Source organism: Rousettus aegyptiacus, unplaced genomic scaffold (genome assembly GCF_014176215.1).
Source record: "Rousettus aegyptiacus isolate mRouAeg1 unplaced genomic scaffold, mRouAeg1.p scaffold_m13_p_2, whole genome shotgun sequence".
NCBI classification, from domain to species: Eukaryota; Metazoa; Chordata; class Mammalia; order Chiroptera; family Pteropodidae; genus Rousettus; species Rousettus aegyptiacus.
The window spans coordinates 23263374-23288788 of NW_023416295.1; the positions used below are offsets into that span (position 1 = coordinate 23263374).

The 25415-nt window shown below is 34.3% G+C and overlaps 1 protein-coding gene and 2 pseudogenes across 6 annotated transcripts in view; 2 read left to right on the forward strand and 1 right to left on the reverse strand.

The window, feature by feature from the left end:
* INO80D (INO80 complex subunit D) overlaps nucleotides 1–25415 on the forward strand; it is a 65479-nt gene that overhangs the window by 14040 nt on the left and 26024 nt on the right. For all 6 annotated transcript variants that reach the window (XM_016135079.2, XM_016135076.2, XM_016135077.2 and 3 more), the window contains 4 exons: nucleotides 20–266; nucleotides 4500–5245; nucleotides 11066–11174; nucleotides 23288–23512. In XM_016135079.2, coding sequence (XP_015990565.2) covers nucleotides 49–266; nucleotides 4500–5245; nucleotides 11066–11174; nucleotides 23288–23512 — 1298 coding nt within the window. In that variant the 5' untranslated portion in view covers nucleotides 20–48. The remainder of the gene's footprint in view (nucleotides 1–19; nucleotides 267–4499; nucleotides 5246–11065; nucleotides 11175–23287; nucleotides 23513–25415) is intronic.
* LOC118614210 lies at nucleotides 15607–15725 on the reverse strand (annotated as a pseudogene).
* Nucleotides 24418–24536, forward strand: LOC118614273 (annotated as a pseudogene).

The following is a 25415-nucleotide window of genomic DNA, read 5'->3' on the forward strand; positions in this document are numbered from 1 at the left end:
TTTTCTGGTGGTCTTTTAGCTGATGTTCACAAGGAATAGAGTCACGTGATGTATGAAGGGAAACATATACACTTCTCTGAGGTTGACAATAAGCCCTTGTGCTCATATAGTCCCAAACTGTGCAAGCAGCGGCGACTCAACGGCTACGCTTTCTGTATCAGACACGTTCTGGAGGACAAGACTGCCCCCTTCAAGCAATGTGAATATGTGGCCAAGTATAACAGCCAACGCTGCACCAACCCCATCCCCAAATCAGAGGATCGTAGGTAAGAGCTAATAATGGGACTAATCTTAGATTTAATTAGTAGGCTTGGCTTTTTTTTCCCTTTAATTTTTTGATATGGTGAATTGAAATATTGCATTCTGGGAGTAATCTAAGTAAACTTTGGAATGCTTCTAAAGATGAGAAATGGCAATTTTTAAAAAGTGGAGTGGTAAATTTGGGGAATTATTCGAAAAGGATGTTTGAGGGTTTTTTTAAATTTACTTTCTAGGATTTTAAAATCTTTAAAATTGTTGCTTGAAGTCTTAGTACTGACATGTTTGGTTTGCAGCCTTATAAAATGTTACTGACTTCTCTACTAAGTTTTGTCATCTGCCTTAACAAGAAAAATTATAGGAACTACTTAGGTGTTGTAATTAATAATTTTGGAATTTTTAAATCTGAAAGGTAGCAGAGTATATACTTATTGAAAAAGAATTTTTCAAAAGAATGATTACTTGAATCATTCAGATTTACTTCCTGCCAGACTTCTAAGTGGTGTTTGGCATTATTTAATAATCTTGCTTCTTTTAGTTAAAAAGAGGTATATAGAGTATGTTTATTATATATTAGAAACTAATTTCATAGTAAGGATAGGTAGGCTTTATCATTAGAATTATGAACTTAGGCTTTGCTAAATTAAAAATAAAATGGAGAGGTGTTTTTAAAGAAGGAATGTTATACATATTATTCATCTTTCATATTCTTAGGAAAATTCATACTGTATTTCATATATAATCTTTTTCATGTCTCTTTTTCTTCAGTTCTCCAGAAACTGTGTTGAACATTGTAAGATATTAGAGAAATGTGTGCTTATTTTTCAAAAAGTTTCAAACATTTTTTATCTTTAGGTAGAAAATTTGAAATTTTCACTTCTTTATTTTAAAAATATATATATGCAACCTTTATTCTTCTTCCTATACATAAGCAAATGTCATCTGCATAAATTGGTTGAAAGGGAATCATGTATTTTATAGGTCATGGCAAGCAATTTTTACACTTTTAGGGTGAAATAAATAATTTGTGATGATAGAGATCCCACCAAAATAAGTATGGTATAATGTGGTGATTTGGAAATACTCTGTTAGAATTTCTAATGAGCACTAAAGGCTTCAAATTACAATACCTGAAAGTTAGAAACAGCTGCTCAGTGAGGCAAGGAATAAAATTTTAATTTCAGGTGAGAAAGAGACCACTGTATTAGGCTAAACATGTCTGTCCCATTGGTTTTAGCAGATTGAAAATGATAGGTTTTTAATCCTGCCCTTTTTAAACTTGAATGGATGAACTTGAATTGTTTACATTAAGCTCCATTATAAACACATCTTTGCAATTTTGTTTTAAATTCAGTTTATCACAGTTGCAGTTGTCAATCTTAGATATTTTTCATTTCAGCTGAAGCAACTATTATAAATAATAGCAGGAAGTAAAGTGAGGGTCCTCTGAATTTCTCCAAAATATTAATTTTGTGAAGCATATATCTTTACCTTTATACTCTAAGTAATTTCCTCTTTTTAGAATAAGATATGAAGGGCAAGGACTTTGTGTTGCTGTATCAGAGAAGCTGTACTTAATAAGTACTGGGTTACATATTTTTTTGAAAATTGATCCAAGACCATCTGAGTGCAAATTGTATTAGCATTTTTGTAGTGTTGTTTGAAAATAAAGCAGACATTAACAGAAGGTAATAATCTTAAGTTATCTCAAAAAATCCAGGGTAAATTCATGTAATAATATGTCTAAGCTTGTGTATAAATATTACTAGGTGTAACTATATTACATGACATGCTATAGAAAATATTAATATTCTTTTGAAAATATGCTTTCATTATTGTTAATGCAGTTACTCTTTGGACACTTAAGGATTTAAGATGGCTTATGTATCATTTTAGAAAAAAAATTCCCAAGGACTTTTAATTAACAAAATTATCAGGTTGGTGGTCAACCAGAGGAAGCTTTTTAATATCTGGTGTCTAGTTTATCTGGTCTGTGTTATAAATGCTCAAGTATGATATTCCACCTTTTTGGAATAGTGTTATGTTCAGTAACTGGTATAATTAAAAAATAAAGTACATTTTCTAATGCTCATTACTATAACCTTGGTTTCACAGAAATAAGTTGGTTATTTTATGTAATATTTTAAATTAAGTTTGCTATAATGTATGTATATTTTTAGAAGTACATATGTATTTGCCAAGAACTTGTTATCTGTATGTTTATTTTCTAAAACAGTTTAATTAAGATATAATTCACATACCACACAATTCACTCTTTGGAAGTGTATAATTCAATATTTTTTTTAGTATGTTCACAGGGTTGTCCAACTGCCACCACAGTCTGATTTTATATTTTCATCCCCCTGAAAGAATCCTGTAGCCGTTCGTTACTCCCCTGGATAGTTATTCTTTTATACTAGTGATTCATATTTGCATACTTATTTTAATCGCTGTTAGTAATTAAATAAGCTGTTCTAATTCTAGTTATGAAGACTTTCCTTTTAGCAGAGGCACCGTTTTGAAGCGTTCAGACTCCATGTTGTAACAGTGTGCCAGAGTGGCTGGAGTGAGTTGAGGGTGAGGTTGAAGGGGGCCCATACGTGTGATCAGCCTCAGCTGCGTTACGTAATGAAGCACGTAGTAGCCTCATTTACCAGTTCAGGCTGCCCACGTGTAAATGAGCAGAAAAAGCTGATCTCTAAATGAAACTACCCCACCTTATTTCTCCCCCAAAACTAATCCTTTTGTTAATTTGCAAATGAGTGGAAAACAACGAAACCTTTTACTATTTATTGGGAAGCTTCTTGGTTAGTACAGTTATCCCTGAAACCCTTTTTCTTGTTGGCCATGGCTTTATGAATCTCTTCTGTTTAAGGTATATATGGAAGTAGCTTAACCCTGCTAGGTACATGTGCGCGCGCGCGCACACACACACACACACACAAACACACACACACACACACACAGAATAGATTCTCTTTATTATCCTATTTTAAATTAAGGAGTGCTTCTGATAGATTGATTTTTAAGATAAACCAACAAAACAGTGTCTCCTGCTTATTTGGTGAATGTATTTGAATGATTAAAAAAAAATTTTTTTTGATGCACCTTAATTAGTAATTATTTACTTTATTGCATTTTCTCCGTACTGTGTTACCCATATCTGTGGAGATATCACAAATGTGCTGCCATAAAAATAGGTGCCATTTTCAAATAAGTTTGGGAAACACTGCCAGACGGGTACATTTCCACCCGGTAGCATAATGCACATTGTCATACAAAATGCTTTGAGAAGTTGTTCAGCAGAAACAACCAACAAAATCGTTATTTAATTCTGTTTAAGCCATCATTTCCTGAATTTACTGAAGCATGGAACAGTGTTTCAGGGCATACTGGTTAACATTCTGTCACTGCCCGAGGAGTACCAGTTTGGAAAACACGGCTTCTCTGCTGCTTAAAAGCTTTCGTAGGTTTTCAGTGTGGTTTATTGGAGTAAACCACATGCATTCTGCTTTCTCATTATATAGAAGGATTCTATCCTTTTATAGCAGTTTTAAAACAGCACTTACATTACAAAAGTAAAGACTGATGAGTCTTCATGAGCTTTGATTTTTAGTTCAAGTCTTAGCTCTGTCACTTTCCATGTGGATGGTTTTAGACAAGTTATTTAATTTCTATGAAGTTTAGTTTCCTCATCTGTATAAAGGTCACTATTTAAGTCCCTACTACAGGTAGAAATTCCCTCGACCGCACCCTCTGAATGTGTGTCTGTGTGTGTGTAACATACAGTAGACACTGGACAATTCTAAACGGTTATATCATAAGATCTTCGCGAATCTCCAAAGACTTGAATGACATTGGAACATACACATTTTTTCTCCATAAGAGAATTTTAAGTGACTACTGGTGAGTTACTTTGTTTGTTATGAATAGAGAATAACAGAGCAGTATGAGAAGCAGTAGCTAGGCAGTTGTCCAGGGCCACGCACAATTTGAATGACTTGCTTCTGTCGGCAGCCTCTGCACGTGTATAGTTCATATATTTGCTTCAGCAAAATTGCACAGACTTTGAGGATTGCTTGAGAGTAGTGGAAGTTGCATATATTAAATCCACTTATTTTAAATGACAAGACTTAACTAATTAGCATATTAGGATTCACATTTTATATATGTAGTTTTATATTCTACTTTTCTCAATATGTATCACAAACATTTTTCCATGTATGTGTGTGTTTTTAAAGGTACTGCAACAGCCACTTGCAGGTACTTGGCTTTATCCCGAAAAAAGAGAGGAAGAAAAAGAATGATCCTATAGATGAGGTAAAGGTCAGGCACCAGATGGATACCATGGCCTTTAGCTTGACGGTGCCCACATTGGCCTTGAAGATGCCCAATGGACTGGATGGAATGTCCCTCTCTCCACCAGGGGCAAGGGTCCCTCTCCACTACCTGGAAACTGAATTGGAAGATCCATTTGCTTTCAACGAGGAAGATGATGACCTAAAGAAAGGGGCAACTGTGAAAAAGAAGTTGCAGAGCAAGTTGGCCCAGAATCGGCAGCGCCAGAGAGAGACAGAGATTTTAAAAGTTCGACAAGAGCACTTTAGTCCCCCTCCTGCACCTTCACAGCAGCAGCCTCCGCAGCAGCACTCCCACCTGTCACCTTTATCCACTTCTTCGAAACCTCCAGCGCCACCGCAGGGTTTAGTCTGCAAGTCACCTCAACCTCAGAACACCAGCCTACCAATGCAGGGAGTGGCCCCCACCACACACACTATAGCACAAGCAAGGCAGTCGTCTCACAAGAGGCCTCTGCCCCTCCCGCCATCCAGTAGGGCTCCTGTCATGGACCCACCAAGGACTGACCGTGTCCTTATGAAAGCCACAGCCTTCTCTCCACACTTCTCTTGTATAAGTCGACTGCAGAGACTGGTGAAACTGTGCACCCAAAAACATCAGTTGGACACTGATCTGTTTCCCCATTTAGGTGAGTTATCATCGATTTTGCTATATCATATATGCGTGAAACAACAAAATGTGCACTTTTTCATGAGGCTTTATTTTAATAACTACCACCTAGCTCGTGGAGGTAGAAGAACACTGGGACAGAATGTCCCAGTGAAAGATTCTGTATATAGGTAGACCACCCTAAAGTAAGTATGCGACTGGAGAGGATAATAATTAGTGAACAAGATACAGAAACAGAGGCTGGGAATGTAGAACTCGAGTCACAGTTTCTAGTAGTGTTGGTAGCAGCAGTATCCGCAGCACTATTGAGAGGTAGGTGTGTTTGGATGTATGTCTCTGAGCTTAGTACCCGTGTGCCTAATGAGCTTTTCTACATTGTCTTATTGTACAACTTTGGAGTGATAGCATTATTAATATCTGTCAGCAGTGTTTTTTTAAAAAACAGCTTTTAAAATTCCCCAAACAGTACCCGTTTATGGTTTAAAGTGAAAAAGTACAGATAAAACTTTAGTATAGTCAAATTGTCTTTCCTTTGCTGCTTCTGAGTTTTCTTTCTTATTCAAGAAAATCTCTCTGATCCCAAGTTTATACAGATACTCTACATTTTGTATTAATAGTTTGATTATTTTCTTTTTGGTCATTTAAACTTTTACTTCATTTGGAATTTATTCTTAGATGTGGTGTGAGCCATGAGTCTGACTTGAGGGAACATTATTTGAATGATATATGACAACAATAAAAATTGAGAGAAGGATGGGAAGAGGAAGAAGAAATATAAATGGTCAATAAACAAATGAAAACCTCAATCCCTGGGGAACGGCAAATTAAAATAATAGTGAATTATCAGATTGGCAAAAATTATACCCAGTTTGATGAGATTATGGGATCTTATTCACTGCTCGTGAATAATGTGACAGTATCTGTTAACCAAAAGTATACATATAGGTAGCAGACTCACTTTTGGGACTCTCTCTAAAGTATAAAAATAATCAGAATGTATGGATATGTGTTTAAAGATATTTATTGCAGCACCACATGTATCAGAAATCTGTAAACAATCTTTATAAGCAATAGGAAACCATGAATAAATTATTGTACATATATGTTTTACTCTACCAGGCTGTTAACGTGGGCTTCCACACCGGGATGGAATCGGGCAGGGTGTATTTTTAAGGAGATGGGAGTGGTAACTCTTCTTACATAGCTTTTATGTTTTATTAAACCATGTATGACTTTGGTAATTAAAAAAAAAAACAAGTGAAACTTAAAACATATAGATAAACAAAAGTAATAAATTAAAACACCCCAAACTTTATTATTACTTATTTGTTAATACCCTGGTATGTTCTTTCGGACATATAAAATTGATTTCCGAGGGTGGCTCCATAGTGTAGTGGTTAGCACATCTGCTTTACACGCAGGAGGTCCTGGATTCGTGCCCTGGATGGAGCCATGGACCAGGCCCTGGGTGCGACAGGCCCCTCACGGGCACAGGCACGCCACAGTTTGTGGGAGGAGACACTCCGCCTTCAGAGATCTAGTTCTTAAGGGGAAACGGCAACATCTATAGGTCAGAGGTGGAAGTGGAGGTGGGGGAATTAAAGAGGGGAAAAAGAAATTGGTTTCCTGCTATGCCTACAGTTTTGTAGCGTGTCTTAAAATTTTTTGTAATGTATTATCAATTAGTAATTTTTCATATACAACATAATTTGTCATAGTTGAATAATTTAAGTCATTTTGTGTTTATATCATTATAAAGTGTTGTTGCCTTATAACCTTGCAGTAAAATAATTACTGTCACATTTTTAATTTCTTCTTCAAATAGATTTCTAGAAGCAGAATTTACATTTCTAAGCTTTTGCAGTTTCCTAAAAGGTTTTTGATATGTATTGACTTCAGAATTATTTTGTCACTTTATCTTTTCATTAGTATATGAGAATGACAGCTTCTCTATGTCTTTACAGCCCTGGATATTATATGATATTTTTATTATTATCACTACTACTATTATTATTATTACTATTACTATTATTTTGCCTTTGCAAATTTGATAGAAATTTTGTTTTGATTTGCATACCTTACATCAGTATTTTTTTCAAATTTTTGGTCTTAGAATCCCTTTACACTCTTAAAAATTACTGAGGATATTGTAGAGCTTTTGTGTATGTGAGTTATATCTATTGAATATTTACTGAATTAGAAGTTAAAGCTGAGAAATTTAAAAAATGCTAATTCATTTAAAAATAAAAACAAACTCATTACATGTTAATGTGTTCTTTTATGAAAAATAACTTTTCCCTAACAAAAACAAATGTAATGTAAAGAGCAGCATTCTTTTTACATTGTTTTGCAAATCTTAATATCTGAAATACTAGAATACTACTGGATTCTCCTATTTGCTTCTACATTCAAACTGTCATGAAATGTGGTTTTGGTTAGTAGATGAAAATACAGCCTTACACATTTGTAGTTGGAAAAGGGAGGAATATTTTAACAGTTTTTTTCCCCTTCAAATAATCATGGATATTCTTATTTGATTCTATACCAAAACTTGACAAGTGGTAGTTTCTTGAAGATTAATTACAATGCAGAATCTGAAACCATATCAAGGAATTTTGCGTACTGTTACATTAAAATCCATTGATCTACTTTGTACTTTGGATGGATCTTTTACCCATGCAAGATTTTGCAACATCACATGTTGGTCATTGGGAAAATACCAATATACTGAGTTATATAGATGTTCCAAATGTTGACGTATTTCATTATATAAAAATTTAAAATTACATTCGTTAATATTGCCACCAATCTCATCAGAATTGTCTATTAGGAAGTTGTCATACTTTCAGTGGTGATTTCAAGTTTTCCAAAAATTGAGCTTTCAAGTAAAAATTTGAATTTTATCGTTGGCAACAGGTATTGACCATTGTTATTCTTGAAGCTGCGGTTTTAACGTATTCATTTTAGAAAACAAAATGACTGCCAGTATCTAAGTCTTAGTAACCATAGCGTCAGTCACTCTTTCAAATAAAAATGGCATTGAGTGGAAAAAAGCAGCTAGTTTAGGTCATAATTAAAACAGTCATGCAAGTACCTTTCCTCAAGGCAACCATCATACTTTCTTTATATGCAGCAGAGGTACTTTATGTATACGTCTCATTGAGTCACACAGAATATTATGAAGACATCTACTCAAGAATTGAGATTTAATAAAATAAACAGTATTTAGTAAACAAGTGCTTTATCAAAGACATTCTTAAAACTTCGTTTTGTTTTATTTCACAGCAAGTCACGGTATGAAACATAACTACTTGTATAGCTCGGTGCCACTGCCTTGATTCATGTTAAGGTGACAGCAGTATTACCCATTGTGGTTCTTTTTTTTTTTTTTTTTTTTTAACCATCAGTGCAAATGTCAACAGAGTGAAAAAGGCAAATAATATCTTAGTATTATTTATTATTTTGAAAATAGTATTGACCTATGGAACTCCCTGAGAAGGTTTCAGGGACCCCTGGGGATCTGTGGACCATACTTTGAATGAGAACTGCTATTTTGGATTAATAATGTAGTTTTTAATATTTATGTGCTTTTTTTGGACATTTGTATTATTTATTTTGTCTTTTTAATTTTTCAGCCATTTTAATGAAGTGTTTCTTTTTTAGTGATTTGTAAGAGCTTTTTATACATCACGTTTGTTGCAACGCCTCTCCTTCCTCCCATTTGTTATTTGCTTTTAAATATTATAATGATTTTGGAATTAAGAAGTTAAAATTTATATAGTTCCTTTTTTAAGGATATCTCCCTTTTGAATCAGGTTTTTTTGTTTTGTTTTTACCCAAGTTTGGACTTTCTTCTTCTCAAGAGTATATAATTATATTCACCTACATTTTTTTAAGTCCTTTTATGATTTTATTGTTTACATTTTAGTTACCTATGTGGAACTCATTGGGCATTAGTTTTGAGTCAGAGATCTAACTTTGTTTCCCTCCTCCAAATGTTCGCCTCTTATTCCACTATTTACCTATATCATCTACTAGATTTTTATTCTTACTTCTGGATGCTGATAATTATTTAACTTTTGAATTCTATGTTGAGGACTGATTTTCTATCATTTTGAACAGAAACTTACAGAAAAAGCATTGTCTTTTTACTGTTCTTAACTGAAGCATGTTAGGGGGCCCTAGTTTTTAAAACAAAGGTTATTTTAGAGAAACCAGAAGTTGTAGTGTACTATTATGACCAAGCATAGTCTGCATTCATATCACCAAAGAATAAAAGGAAAATGCAGTATTCTAATAGCTTTTGTACTCCTGTCTGAGCTGGTTATCTCTGTCAGTTACATTAAAACTAGTGATAGCCAAGATCAAAGGTTTGCTTTATTGGACAGTTAATTTCACAACAGGAGAAACACTTCCATTTTAGTTCTTATGACTTCAGTCCTGAGTTTTTCAGAGAAAGTTTAGGTTCTTAGTAGAAAGTATTATTATAACTTCAACAGATAACTCATGTTCTAAATTTCGAAGGTGCCTTAAGTGTCACTCTGTGTTTGAAAGTCTCCATCTTTCAACATTCTGAAGCTGATGTTGTGATCATGTCATTGTTTTTCATTTTTTTAAAAAAGCACATCATACGAATTATTTTAGTTGAAAGGACGTAACTTACTTTTTAAGGTGATCCGACATTTTAGATAGTCATCTTGGAACTAGAGTTGAGATTTCTTTATGCCAGTGGCAATGTGTTATTTAATTTTAAGCATTTATAATTGCATTTCAGTTAACTTTTAAAAAATTTCCCTATCTGGCACATGTAAACTCATTTAAATTATGGAAGGATTCTGTGAGGTCCTTTCTAATATAAATGTGTCTAATGATTTTTGAGGGAGTGTCAAGAAGGAAGACATAGAATACTAGTTATCAAGGACTCTTAAGTTTCATAGTATATTTAATATGAGTATATTAAAGTTATGTAGTCCCACCACTGTCATATTTTAGGCTGTGCAATGTCAGTATTTATCAAGACTGCTTCAAGATATAAAACTTCTGAAAAGGTAAAACCTTTCTGTTGAAAGCTAACAATTACCCTATTAAAAATAATAGGATTTAACAAAATCAGTAAGCATCGTTCATAATATATTTCTCTACTTCTCCTTCTAAACTTGTTTTTCAAAATGGAACACAAAATGTGGTAGCTATTGTTTAAAAGAATTAAAAGAAACCTCAAGCCACATCGGAAATAGAACAGTGCCATCCTACCTGTCCTGTAAAGGGCAGCCCCCAAGGAGTGGCCCTGCCTGGTAGGGAGAAGAGTCCTTTTCCCAGAGGTGTTGAGAAGCGGGGATGGAGTGTCTTTGCCTTTGCCTGTGACAGTTTGCTCCAGGGCCCTTCTGTGTTGAAGTATAGAGTGACTCCACTGGCACCTTTAGACTTTTTTCTTGCCTGAACTTATTTTCTCACCTTCTTGAATGTTTTTATGTTTTTTCCTGACGTTTTAGTTTATGACGTTTCGATACTTAAGAAAATATTTTTTCTTTCTTTTTTTTTTTTTACTTCGAACTCTGTCTCTTTATATCGTTTCTACTTCATTAATGAAGTATCTGACAAAAGAAGTTCATCCTTGGAATATAGCCCTTTTTCTTATAATGTCATTATTTTAGGTCTGAGTATCTATCATACATTCATTATTAATATCTTTGTTAGGGATGAAACTCATCAGGAGGCATTATTCACACTATGATGGTACTTGCTACAGGTGTTAGGTTATTTTTTTAGGTTGCTTTTGATCTAAATTTTAAATAAAAGTAAATTTTTCTACCTTGAAATATCTTCTCATCTGTTCCAGGGTTGGACTGGTCTGAAGAAAGTGGAGAGGAACTGGAGGACTCAGAGCAGGCTTCACCATACCAGGTTGCGTGGTCCATCCGAGAAACCCTCAGATATGAAAGACACATGTAAGTCTTCTTTTGACTTTTATTCTTAAACTACCACTGTAGTAGATTCAATCCTTCATATATATACATATATCATATATACATATATATCATATATAAATACCATTCTGTATTTTTTATTGGATCCAGCTTTGTTGTAAAAGAGGTAGATTCCACTTAGGAAGAAACGTACTATATTATTTAAGGAAAGTTATTTTTAAATTTTCTTGGTAAATTTGTTTCTGTACCTTTCTCATTATCATTAAAGGAAATAATTGTAGTAGAATTTAGAATTGAAAGGGACCTTAGAGATTATCTGATTCCGTTTTCTCATTTTACAGAAGAGAAAATCAAGGCCCAGGTAGGTCAGAGAACTTGCATGGAGGGCTGCTTGGAGCCCTCTGTCTGACTGCTCCTTGTCTTCTTCGGCTCTGTCCCCACAGGAGCTGGAAATAGTGCTGTTTTACCTCATCTCTACCTTCTGCAAGATCTATCCTTTTTTTTAGTATTTTAATGTGCTGAATATTTCTCAAGTGCTAAATGTTTTCAAGATAATCTCATTAAATGTTTTTTGGTATCTACCTTATCAGGAAGCTGTAGATTAATGCACAGTCCCTTTGATGATAGTGAGAAAGCTGGTTTTCTTTTAGGTGACTGCCTTAGCCTTTTAGGGATTCACTTGGTGCAGTGTGACATTTTGGAGATAGAGCCTTATCTGTGGACCAAAATATCACTCTCAGACTAAGCTTATTATTTTTTAAAGAACATTGTGATTTGAATAGATGTTCTGCAAGATGGGAGATCAGCTGTCTGCCCCAGGCCAACTCGTGGAATTTTAGTTTGTGAAATGGACCTACGTTATAGGGTCTGGTTTTTTAATTTACAGGCTTGAAAGTGTGATTCCTTAGTACAGCCAAAGGTGATTAGGCTTAGGGAACTGATTCACTAGAAGACTAATCTATAAACAAAATGCCAATATACAGTTGAGAAATATAATTATTAAGTGGTATAAATGTTCCCTAAGAAGATCTACCTGAGAAGCAAAGTATAATCAGAAGTTTATTTGGGCATGGAATTAAGAGCAAGGAGAATTAGTTGGATTTACTAATGACCGACGTCATTAAATTCTAATAGCCTAATACATCTCTTTCCACCCCTGGGATTTATTTCTCATATAGTTGTCCCTGCCTCTCCTGTCTCCTAATTAGTACTACAGAAGCTATACTTTTTTTTCTCTCTCTCTCTCTCAGGTTCCATTTTATGTCATTCAGGACTGTTTCCTAACCATTATCATATTCTTTCTGTCAAATACAAGTGCAACCGAACTTAAGCTTTCTTACTTACAGATAATATCAGTCATGCCCCTAAGGTTGATACTCATCATATCAGCTTAACTTGACTTGAGATATTTTAGGTTAATTTTAGAAATTTCTGTAAATGAGGTAACAAATACATGCTCAGCACAGAACCTGGTACAAGGAAATGATTGCTAAATGTAGTTAAGATTTCCATTTTTGTTTTCAAGGTGACCTGGACATCAGTATTGGGAGTATTTGCTTTATATTCTTGCAGAGTTTGCAGGATATTTCTTAAGTTGTTTTAGACTTGTGACCATCCTTATTTTTCTTCATCTCTGGCATTTTACTTTCTTGGGTACTTTTTCTAACTTGCTTCCTCTTTGACTTACCACAATATTCTGCTTTCTTGGTTCTTTTCCTTCAGTATATTTTTCTCCATTTTATAAGCAGTTATCCTTATTTCTTGCCCAGCTCTCACTTTAATCTTTTCTCTTCATTTTTCTCTCTTCATTTATTTATTCACTCATTCAGCATATTCTTGTTGAACTCTTATCATGGTCTAGACATGCAGCACTCTATTCTTTCTCTTGGATGAAACTGAGATTGAATTGGTTTACTATTCTATTTATTCTGCAACTCCACACCTGTATCTGTCACTGTGGCCTATCACAGGAACCTCTGTCCTGTATTTTAAACTACCTATATATAGAACAACTTTATTCCAGTTTTTTGTTGCGGCTACCTGTCTTTTATTGTACCTTATGCTTAAATGTAATAGAAAATAACTGTAGAAAATTCACCCCACTTAGCTCATCCATCACTGTATTTTCAAGAAGTTTTTACCATTTAAAATTTCTCAAAAAGTTTTGCCATTTAAAATTCCTCAGTGAGTTCATTCAGTTTTTGGAAGAAGAACTGACAGTGGTCTGTCTGATCACCAGGTCTGTCTAATCTCTCTCTCCTGAAGAACGTTTTCATGAGTTTTCTTGCTAAACCAGCATTGTACATAAAGAAATCTTGGGAAGAAAGTTTGGTCTTGTTTTGGCAAAGGTCCCTTGGTTACTTAGTTTAGTTGTAGATGCGTATGCCCAAGTAGACCTCTCAGGCTTTTACTTACGTATCCGTAGCAGAAATAAGTTGGTATCTTTAAATGTGTTGTTAAGGAATAGTAATTACTGTCAGTAACTGCTTACCATTTCATATTTCTAATGGTGCCTTTGATAGAAAAAAGTTCTTGATTTTAATGAGTATAATTTATTAGTCTTTTCCTTTATGGTTAGTATATTTGTGACCTGCTTAAGAAATCATTGCTTACCCAGGGTCATGAAGCAATTCTCTCATATCATCTTCTAGAATCCTTATTGTTTTACTGACAATCTTTGTGGGATTTATTTTTGTATAGTTTATATATGATGTGAAGTAGGGACAAGGATCATTTTTTTCCATGTGGATTTAACCAACACTCTATTAAAAAGGTTTTTTTCTATTGCATTGGAACCCTTGGTATGTATGTGTATGTCTGTCTGTGCATTTTCTATTCTGTTCCATTGGCCTGCTTGTCCTTGTGCCAGTACTGCACTGCTAGATTCGGTTTACTAATAATTTTTGCCTTGATGGCCATTAATAAGATTTTCTTATAAATTTTTCTGTTGTCATATTTGCCTTGTTAAGCTTTGGTGTAAAGCTTAGGATAGCCTTATTAAATGAGAATATCCCCTCTTTCTGACATTAGGAATATTTTGTGTATGATCAGAATTATTTTTCTCTGAATATTAATAGAACTCAGGAGTTTTCTACGTGAGTGTTTAATAAGAGATTCAGTTTTAGTTAACAGAAAGAGGACTTTAGATATTCTGTTTCTCCTTGAATCAATTTTGTAAGTAATGATTTTTTTAAAAATTTTCTTTTCAATTAAGATTTTGAATGTTTTGGCCTAAAATTTTTTATTATATAATTTTTTCTTTTTGATTTGTTATCTGTGGTTATAGCCTTCATTCCTAATATTATTACTTTTGTCTTTTTATTGCCTCGATCAATCTCACCAGAGGTTTTCTATTTTATTGGTGTTTTCAGGGAACCAGCTTTTGATTTTTCTCATTCATATATTTGTATCCATTATATATTTGTTTTCTATTTCATTGATTTTTGCTTTTGTCTTTTTTTATCTCCTACATTGTTTATGTTTATTCTGTTGCTCTTTTTCTAACTTCAATAGTTAAATGTACATTTCTCTTTATCTTCTTTAGGATTTATTGGCATCTTTCATCAATTCTGGTGTTTTTCTCAGCCATTATCTCATGAAATAGTGCCTTTACCCCATTCTCTCTGTCTGTCTGTCTCTCCGTCTCTCCCCATTTTTCCTGAAAATCCATTTTGACATGTGATGCACCTCTTTTCACTCTGTCATCCATTTCTTTCATATTTTTTTTCTTACCTTATCTCTTTGTACTGTATTATGGGTAATTTCCTTAAATTTATCTTACATCTGTATCTAATCTCCTGTTAGAGCTGTACATTGAATTTTAAATTTTAGTTATTATATTTTCCATTTCTAGAACTTCTCTTTAGTTTTTGTTTACATCAACTTGCTATTTATTCATGTTCTTAAGCCTCTCTTTTATTTCTTGAAATATCTTACACATACTCATTGTATAGTCTATGTCTGATTGGTCCAATATCTGAAATCAGCTGTTTCTTGTTTCCACCAGCCCATACTCCAGGTGCCTTGTTTCCTTTTATATTTGGTGAATATTTAAAAAGTATATTTTTTTGTCTAAAAAAGAGGAGAGTAGGCGGTGATTAAACTTGGGAGACATTTACTTCCCCACACCACCAATTATTGATACGTAGCTAAATTTTATATCTCCTCAGCACTATTGAGTGACTAGTACATCCTATGGAGAACTTCAGTCATTGGTCACAGTGAAAAAGAGATCCTGGTCCCACAAGCTCTCCTTGAAATGACCTTTAAAATTTCTTTTAAACATTAAAGTTCATAAAGGAAAATTGTCTGTGAAAATTTTTTTTAACTCTGAAATGAAAGCGGATTACCCCAGAGAGGATTTATGTTTGGTTCTTTAAGGTACTTGGAACACTACCAGTCTGAGACCATTCTTTTTTTTTACTTTTTATTTTTTACTTATTTATTTTTTTTACACCTACAGTACTTGGTCATCCTAGGTGGTCTCCCATCCAAGTACAAACCAGGCCCAACCCTGCTTAGCTTCTGAGATCAGACAAGATCGGACGTGTTCAGGGTTGCATGGCCGTAGACCTATTCTTTTTTTTAAAGTGGTAAAATATGCATAATATAAAAGTTACCATTTCAAGCATTTTTTAAGTGTACATTTCAGTGGCATTAAGCACATTCACATTGTGGTTCAACTATCGCCACTATCCATCTTAAAACTTTTTCATCTTAAATGGAAACTGTACCCATTAAGCGAAAAGTTCCCATTCCTCCCTCTTCCCCAGCTCCTGGCAACTTCCTTTATACTTTCTGTCTCTATGAATGTGACTACTCTAGATGCCTCATAGAAGTAGAATTATACAGTAATCGTCCTTTCCTGCATGGTTTATTTTACTTAGTATAACATCTTCAGGATTCATTCATGTAACATGTATCTCTTGAGATGATGTAGTTTTTTTTTGTCTTAATATGGTCTATTACTTTGATTTTCATATGTTGAATTCAGTTTTCATTTCTTGGATAAATTCCATTGTTTATGGTATATAAACCTTTTTGACATCCTGCTAGATTTGGATCTTTTGCATCTTGTTGAAAACTTTACATCTGTATTCATAAGGTATATCAGCTTGTAGTTTCCTTTCTTTGTGATGTCTTCGTTTGATTTTGGTATTGGGATTATACTGGCCTGATAGAGTTGGGAAGTGTTTCCTTTCCTTTTCCTTTTCCTTTCCCTTTTTCTTTTCCTTTTCCTTTTCCTTTTTCTCTTTTCTTTTTTCTTTTCTTTCTTTATTTCTTTTCTTTTCTTGTCTTTCTTTCTTTTTTTTTTTTTTTTGAAGAATTTGTGATTGATTAGTGGTAATTCTTTAAACATTTGGTATAATTCACCAGTGAAGCCGTCAGATTAGGGGACTTTTCTTTGTGGGAAGTTTTGATTACTAATTCAATCTCTTTACTTGTTTAAAGATTTCTTCAGATTTTGTTTTTTTCTTGAGCGAAAGTCAGAAGCTTGTGTCTCTCTAGGAACTTGTTCATTTCACCTTTATTATCTAATTTATTGGCATACAATTTTTATAATAATTCCTTATAATCTTTTTTTTTGTAAGACAGGTAGTAATGTACCTGCTTTCAATTCTAATTTTGGTAATTAGAGTCCCTCTTATTGGTTAGTTGAGCTTTAAGGGTTGTCAATTTTGTTGATCATTTCAAAGAACCAGTTTTTGGTTTCATCGATTTATCTCTCTTATACTTTTTCTATTCTTTTTTCATTTATTTCTTTCCTAGTATATTTCTTTCTTTCTGCTTGTTTTGAGTTTAGTTTTCTCTTTCTCTAATTTCTTAAGGTGAAATGTTAGGTTGTTTATTTGGTAGCTTTCTTTTTTAGAAAAAAACATAGGAGATTATAGCTACAAATTTCTTTCTAAGCTTCATTGTGAGATAAAAGAAAAGATATATTGGTCTCTGTTCCTAGTTCCTGACACAGAGCTCCAAAAACCCTTGTAAATTTCTAACTTATAAGAGTACTAGTAGCATCTCTTTTTCTTATGAGGTGACTCTAGATGGGTGGCTGGCTCCTCAATAGGTGCTGGTCACCAGAAAGACCAAGCAATTATTAGAAGCTTGGAATTTTCAGCTTCACTCCCAATCCTCCAGAAAGGGTTGAGAGGATGGAAATGGAGTTAACAATTGATCATGCCTATGTGAGGAAGCCTCCATAAAATCGCAGCAGTGGGAGGTTTAGAGACCTTCTGGGTTGAAGCTTCTGGGCGGGTGCCGGGAGACTGATGTACCCCTTCCTACGTACCTTGCTTTACACATTTCTTTCATCTGGATGTTCATCTGTGTCTTTTAATAAACTGGTAAGTGTAAGTAAGTTTCCCTAAGTTCTGTGAGCTTCTCTAGCAGACTAATCAAACCTAAAGGGAGGGGGTCATGGAAACCTCCAACGTATAGCCAAATTGGACAGAAGTTGTGGGTAATCTTGGGACCCACTACTTGTGATTGGCATCTGAAGTAGGATGGGAGAAGTCTTGTGGGACAGAGCTGTGGGATCTGATGCTGTCTCCAGATATAGGTAGTGTTAGAATTAGGTTAAATTGTAGGACACTAAGCAAGTATCACAGACAGTTGCTTGGTGTGGGGGAAGCTTCCACACATTAGGTGACCAGAAATGTTTTGTGTCAGTAGTAAATGAGACTCATAGAAAAGAAACACAGTAGGGAAGAACTGGATTTTTCCCTACTCGTGAAGGAAAAATTTGAGTTTTCCTTTTATATTCATCAATAAGTTATGGTACTTGTATCATTTTCATTTACCTCAAAATATTTTCTATTTTCTCTTGTGATTTATATTTTGGCCCATTGATTATTTAGGAGTATGTTATTTAATTTACACATATTAATGAAGTTCTCAAATTTCATATAGTTATTGATTCCTAATTTTCTCTGTCATCTTTAGAAACTTCGTAGGTTTAACTTTAGCTTTAATATTTAGGTCTATAACCCATCAAATAAATTTTTTGGTGTGGTGTGGTGTGGTTGGGGTCAAGGTTCATTCTTTTATATTAATGGATATTTAGCTGTTCCAGTGCTATTAAAAATACCTTTCATTTTCCATTCAAATGCTTTGACATCTTTGTCAAGAATTAATCAACTAAATAAATGTGAACCTATTTCTGAACAGTTCTGTTCCATTAAGTTTTAGACTACTTTGTTTTATAGTAGTTTTAGAAATTCAAGCTTGCACTGGTACTGGTCAGTGTCCTATGAGGAACCAGGCCGCATAGCAGGAGGTGAGTGGTGGGCGGGCGGGTGAACAAGGGAGGAAACAAAGCTTCGTCTGTATCTGCACCGCTCCCCAGCGCCAGCATCACCCTGTCCGCCCCACCTCTGATCATCAGGCATTCGATTCTCATAGGAGCACCGGGCCCTGGTGCCAAAAAGGTCGGGGACCGCTGTTCATTATTTTGAATCCTACAACTTAGTTTTTTTTTTTTTCTTCATATCTTGACTATTCTGGGTACTTCTTATTTCCACAGAAATCTTATAATCATTGTCATTGTTTGCACACTAGCCAATTATGATTTTGTTTTTTTTTTAATTATAAATCAGTTGGTGGAGAATTTATATTTTAACAAAAAGTAAGTCTTCTAATCCATGAAGATGTGATACTGCTCTAGTTTAGGTCTGCAGAATTTTTTTGCTTAATATTTGGAATGAAGATCATGCACATCTTTTCTCATATTTATTCTGAAGTAGTTTGTTTTTGATGCTGTTGTAAACTGAGTTGTAATTTTATTTTTTCATTTGTTTTGTGCTTATGTAGAAATAAAGTTTATTGTTAGATTGATCTTTAGTTGTTAATATATACTGCAATTTTGATACGTTTACTTATTTCTAGATTTTTTGGTAAATTCTTTTGATTTTTTTTTTTTGCAGAAAATTATGTCATCTGTGAATACAAACTATTTTACTTATGCCTTTTATTGCTTTTTCTGGCCTTATTGTATTGGCTAAGACTTTCAGTAAAATATCAAATAGAAATAGTGGAGATGGACATAATTGCCTTGTTTCCTTTTTGGGGGTAAAATATCCATGAAATTTTGGTTTAAAATATGTATATATAATTATAATTATGTATATAATTATATATATAATATATGTATGGATTACATTTACTTTCAGATTTATTGGTCATTTCTGTTTGTCTTTTATTGCTTTTATATCTTTTTAAATCTATCCTTTAAACATTTCATATATAACTTTTATATTCAGTATCTTATAATTCCAACCTTTGGAGTTCTTCCTTGTACGTCTGTATCTGCCGTTTATTTTTTTTTCTTCTTGTTGTACAAAGTGGGTTACCTTTTCCTGTGCATGGTAATTTTAATTTTTTAGGTCCTAGATTTATCCTAGAATCTTAGGTTAAGCTACTTCATCTTGTTGGGATGAGACTTTATATCCACTGTTAGTGCACCTATCATCATGTGCCCTGAGTACAGCCCATTTCCCCCTTTGTTCCCTGCTTCCAACTTTAGCTTCAATTCTATTTTTTTTTTTTTAATGTTTTTTGTTTGCTTTTTGACTAAGCAGTTTGGGAAAGAGATTTCCTCTACTTCCTTTGAGACCAAAAATGTCTGTGTAAGTAATCTTATCCTGTATGTAGGCCCCCAACCTTTTTGGCACCAGGGAGCAGTGCTCCTATGAAAATCTAATGCCCGATCATCTGAGGTGGCGCTGAGGCGGTGATGCTAGTGCTGGGGAGTGGCTGCAAGTACAGCTGAAGCTTCGCTTGTTTGCCACCACTCACCTCTTGCTGTGCGACCTGGTTCTTAACAGTTGACCTACGGGTACCAGTCCATAGCCCCAGGGTTGGGGACTCCTGCCTTCGGGTATCTAAATTGCCATATTGCCATAATTCTTTTATTTATTTTTGTTGTTGTTGTTTCAACTGTTATCTCTATGCGAATAACTCCCAAATCTTTTTCTCTTGTCTGATCTTTTCTTTGAGTTTGAACTACCTATCAAATAATTCTCTTTGAATATTCTGCCAATATGCTAAATTCAGCATTTCTATTAAACTCATTGTTTTTCTCAATACGTGTGCCTCTTTTTGACTCCCCTATTTTTATCAGAGATGTTAGCTTTTTGCTCTTATTTTAATAAAGTCAATTAAAATGAATGTTATTTTGGGAGCTTCATATCATACCTTGAGGTGACAGATAAATAAACCTGAAGTCTTAGGGAATCAGGTTTGGACTTTACTGCTTATATTTGGAATTATTAGTAGCATTTTAATAATAATAATAATAATAATTAATAATAATAATAATACCTGTACTTATATTGTGATTTCACATGTTCTTTCTTTTCATTCTGTTAACAGCCTCAGGGGATAGGCAAACCAGCTAGCTTTATCTCTAATTTCTCAGATGAGGAAACTTAAGGAAACTGACACATACTGAGAATGCAGTAGGTGCTGGGCCTTGTCAGCTGCTGGTAAATGATGAATATCGGCCTTTTTCTTTATAGTTTACTACTTTTCCTCAGCAACCAGGTTTGAAATATTAATGTCATAGCATCTTAGAAATGGGAGGCATCTTGGAGATTTTCTAGTTTAGGACTATGCCACCAATGATCTGTGGACCTTTGCCAGTCTGCAAACTTCTGATTACTGGACCACAGCAAGCTAAGTGTGGAAAGTATGAATAAGCTTTGAAAACTTTCGTAACGGTGTAGAATCCAGGTGCATCTTTCCATAGTTAACATGAAAATCACTGAGCTAGGCCATTCCTCCCTGTAGTAATAGTCTTTTCAAATAACAATTTTAGCAAGTGATTTACTCGTCTTAGCTTTACTTTCCTTTAAAGTCTTGCTGTTTCTCCTCTTCTTCCTTTATTAATGGCACTTCTATTCTCCTAGCTCTGCAGAGTCAAAGTTATTGAGTCATTATTGACTTTCTTATCTTTCATATCCAGCCACCAAATGAGTTAATTCTTTAATGATAATTGCCCTTACGTCTTGTTTTTTCTATTATCTCTGTGGTCTTCTACTTTCAGTCACTCCCGTGTTGCTCAGTTGTTAGTTGTTGACTCCGAAACCTGTATCTCTTCCCTAAATATGTTCCAGTGTATCATTTCCAACGGTTTTTCCACCTTCCCTTTAATACCTCATCCGTACTTTAAATTCCCTAGGTATGAAATGGAATTTGTTTCCTGCCCCAGATCTGCTCTTGCTCCTGTTCCCTGGTCTTTACTGATGGAAACTGTTACGTGGTAAACTGTTCCTTTCATTTCCTTGGCCAGCCGGCAGAGTCGACCTTGTACACATGCCCCTTGCCTCCCACCCCGGTCCTGCCGCTGCCACCCTGGTACGGCTCCTTGTTATCTCAGTTTTCTAATTCCTCGCTGTCTCTTCTTCCATCCCTTCCTCCGCTTATAGCTTCTGACAGTACCGTCTTTCTCGTACACAGCTCTATTACTATTACTTCTTTTCTTAAAAATCTACAAGGTTCTTTATTGTATGTGGTCTTCAGGTTTAGGAAGTTTACCTTACCCTACCTACTCCACACCTTAGCAAAGTCGAGCTACTTACTACTGGCTGTTCCCCATCCTGTTCATCCATGTATCTTAGCTCATGTTATTTTATCCTTGTGAGGTACCCTTGGAACTTTCATAGCACTTTTTCTGTACTTATGTCACTTATTGTTGTCTACCTCACGTTAAAGATATTTATGGCACCTGTGGCTCTAACTAGAACTCTCAAATGAAGATCTGCTATTGGACTTGGGGGAACAATTCAAAATAAAGATTTCTGGGCCTCATCCCATGGAAACTCTTGTTCAGTAGATCTTGTGGTAGGTCTTGGGAATCTGAAATTTTAAAAAGCTCCCAGATATTTCTTTTGAGGTCAGCTATTTGAATCATTGGTTTGTCTGCCCCCACAGTTTTAGTTACTAATTCTATTCTCTTTTGAATTGCTTAACTTTTGGGATGCATTTATCTTGTCTAAATTGCATTACCAACTCCTTGAAATGTTTTGTCTCTCCTCTACAGTACTTAACATAATAGACATACAGTAACTATCGAATGCTGAATAAATGAAAAGATAGTAGTAAGATCCTTCAGTTGGTATATCTTTAGTAGAATGCATATTAAAGAGAACATATTTCTTAGGACATATGCTAAATGGAAGTTTACAGAGTAGCCTATTAGTGGGCTATGCTGAAGGAAAAAGGAGGCATACCCCCTAAGAAGAGAAATCAAGCAATGATTTATAGAAGATTAGTAAGATAATATATAGTTTATAGTGCCACAGTTGTGCTATATATTTATGTTAGGATAGAAGAGAAATAAGTTCAGTTTTCAAATCTATTGTGCATTATTTGTAACAGTAAAAAGTGAGACCATATTTGTTCAATAGAAAGTGACCTTTCCAACCTCACTGATGGTGGACATCGCTAACTAACCACAGCACTCTCATGTTGAGCCTAGATGTGCCTTAAGCATCCTTTTCAATGGAGCACTCCTGCAGGGGCCACCAATCAATTAACATTAGTGTAATGACAGAAGAAATTCTGGTATATGAAATGTTGTTTAGGATATCTCCTGTAGTTTAAAAGAAAAAAAATCTGTAAAATAATTGTGATGCCTACAATCAAACTTCTTTAAGTTCTTTGCAAGAAAAAAAAAAGTTAAAAATCCCTACATCTAAAAGGGCAGCACTTTGATAATGTGCTGTTAGAATTCACTGCTCTGTTTCTGGTGTGACTTACCTATCTTTTATGAAATTATGCTGAGTGTTACCTTAAAACTGCCATGTCCTTTGCTCAGACTTTCTTTAAAGGTAAAGAAAATATATTGTTTCTAAGAATTCCTAGTCATTTAAAATTTAGAAGACATAAATGCATTGTCTGATTATGACATGCTAACAATAACAAGGTTAAGCGTCTTAAAGCATTGGTTTGTGTCTACTGCTTTACTTATTGCTGAAACATTGTGCTTATTTTTCAGCTCTACTGGACTTCTTTTCCTCTAATTTCGTCGTGTGCTCACATGCCACAAATTTTAACTGTGTGCATCCAGCCACTCTACTTCCCCTGCTTTTCCTCATGTTTAATCAATTGTTCACTTCTGTTTCTGCACCTTCCAGGTCAGATGATGATGATACGGAGAGTAGGAGCGCCAGGGTGACCCAACTTTGCACTTACTTTCAGCAGAAATATAAGCACCTCTGCCGCCTGGAGCGGGCAGAATCTCGTCAAAAGAAATGCCGGCACACGTTTAGGAAAGCCTTGCTGCAGGCGGCCAGCAGAGAGCCAGAGTGTACTGGTCAGTTAATACAAGAGCTGCAGAGAGCTGCATGCAGTCGAACCAGGTTAGAGCCCTCCACAGTTCTGTTTCTAAGATGCTTCCCTTGGTCTGTTTTCTGTCTCTTTTGAGAAGGTAGTTGAGGCAACAAGGGCGGTGGGATTTTAAGCATGAAATATTTATGTGTTGTATTTTGGTTTTGTTGGTCAGACAGAGTTCTACATGGGTGGCAAACTAATACTACCATGAGCTGACAGTAAAATTAAAGCATTACTGTAATTTTGCTAGAGTTTGATGAGAATTTATTCAGTAAAGGACTAGAGAGTGTTACCTGTCTTTTAAAAAAATACAATGCTTAGAAATTTATGTTATTTAAAAGTAACATTTAGTTCTTTTACTTCAAAAGTAGCATTTTACATTTTTACTTACATTATTTTATAGTATTCTTTCAAATATGCTTTCATTTAACATCTATGTTATCGCCCATGTTGTGTTCAAAATATTTTATTATGTTGAATTTCTTTTGGGGAAAAATTCCTCTGTTTATAGTTACAATACTTGCTTATTATGAAAAATTTTTTAAATAATAGAAAAAGGAAGGGGGAAATCTCCATATCACCATTCAAAAAACAGAAGGAACACTATGAACATTTTGATCTGTTTCCTTCTAGTCTTTTTCTATGTGTGGGTGTGTGAGTTGTGTGTGTATGTGTGTATGTGAAGTCTCCAGTGAGCCATGTGTTTGTATTAAAAAGCAAAATCGAGATCATGCTATGTGAATTTTTTATTTCCTGATTTTTTCCCTATTTAACACTGAATTATGATCATTTTTTATGATATTTTAAATGACTTTTAATGGTTTCATAATACATATGTCAATTCGTAGACTTTTTCTATTTTATGTATGTAATTAAGCAAAGTTGGATCTGACTATTTATGTGTCCATTTTTTTCCCCTTCAAAACATATCATAGTGTAGGGCCCTGCTACCCCGAACAAGCCTGATCCCATCTGATCTTGGAAACTAAACAAGGTCAGGCCTGGTTAGTACTTGTATGGGTGACCACTTAGGAAGACCAGGTGCTGTAGTTGTAAAAAATTTAAAAAATAAGGGATCGTAAGCTGACAAGGTCCATGCAATCTGTGAGGTCAACCAAGGGTTGCCTTGCCTAAAATAAATAAATACACACACACACACATACACACACACATATCATGGCCATTCCCCTATGGTCTTAAAGATTGTTTTGAAAACATGATTTATAATTTTTACATAATATTTTATTGAATGAAAATTCATATATTGGAAATGTAAGGTTAGCTGATATATCAATGAAAACATTATAGTATATTAGCATTTTTGGAAATTCATTTAGGTAGTGAAAACTTAAATCATAATTACTTAGATTATGTACCTTTTGAAAATACTAGCTTAATTGGATTGAAAATTTCCCAAACATCTTGTTTAAAGAAATAATTTTCAAATTTAGAAGGTTTAGTTCTGTATTGAGTTTATTATTTCATGCTTTTTACTTATATTTACAGGTAACCTTGTGTGTGTGTGTGTGTGTGTGTGTGTGTCTGTGTGTGTGTGTATATATATGTATTTATATATATAGTATATAACATTTTAGGAATTATATATCTATATATTAGCAGTGGTTATCTCTAGATGGTGAGATTACTGATTAATTGAAGTTTAAAAAATTTTCTAATCTATACTAATTTTTCTATAGTGGTCAGAGTAACTTGAGAGGAAAAAGAGTTTAAAACAGAAAACTAAAAATAACCTGTGCTTCGTAGCTATTGATCATATCTCTTATACACCTATATATTTTTTGAAATTTCATTTTAGTTTTGTGTCTTTTGGTTTTCATTTTATATATTTTCTGTAAAAAAGTAATCTCTTTTTCAATTTGTATCTATCGACTTTAGTTAGGTTCCTCTATTATATATGCTTATTGTGCTCTA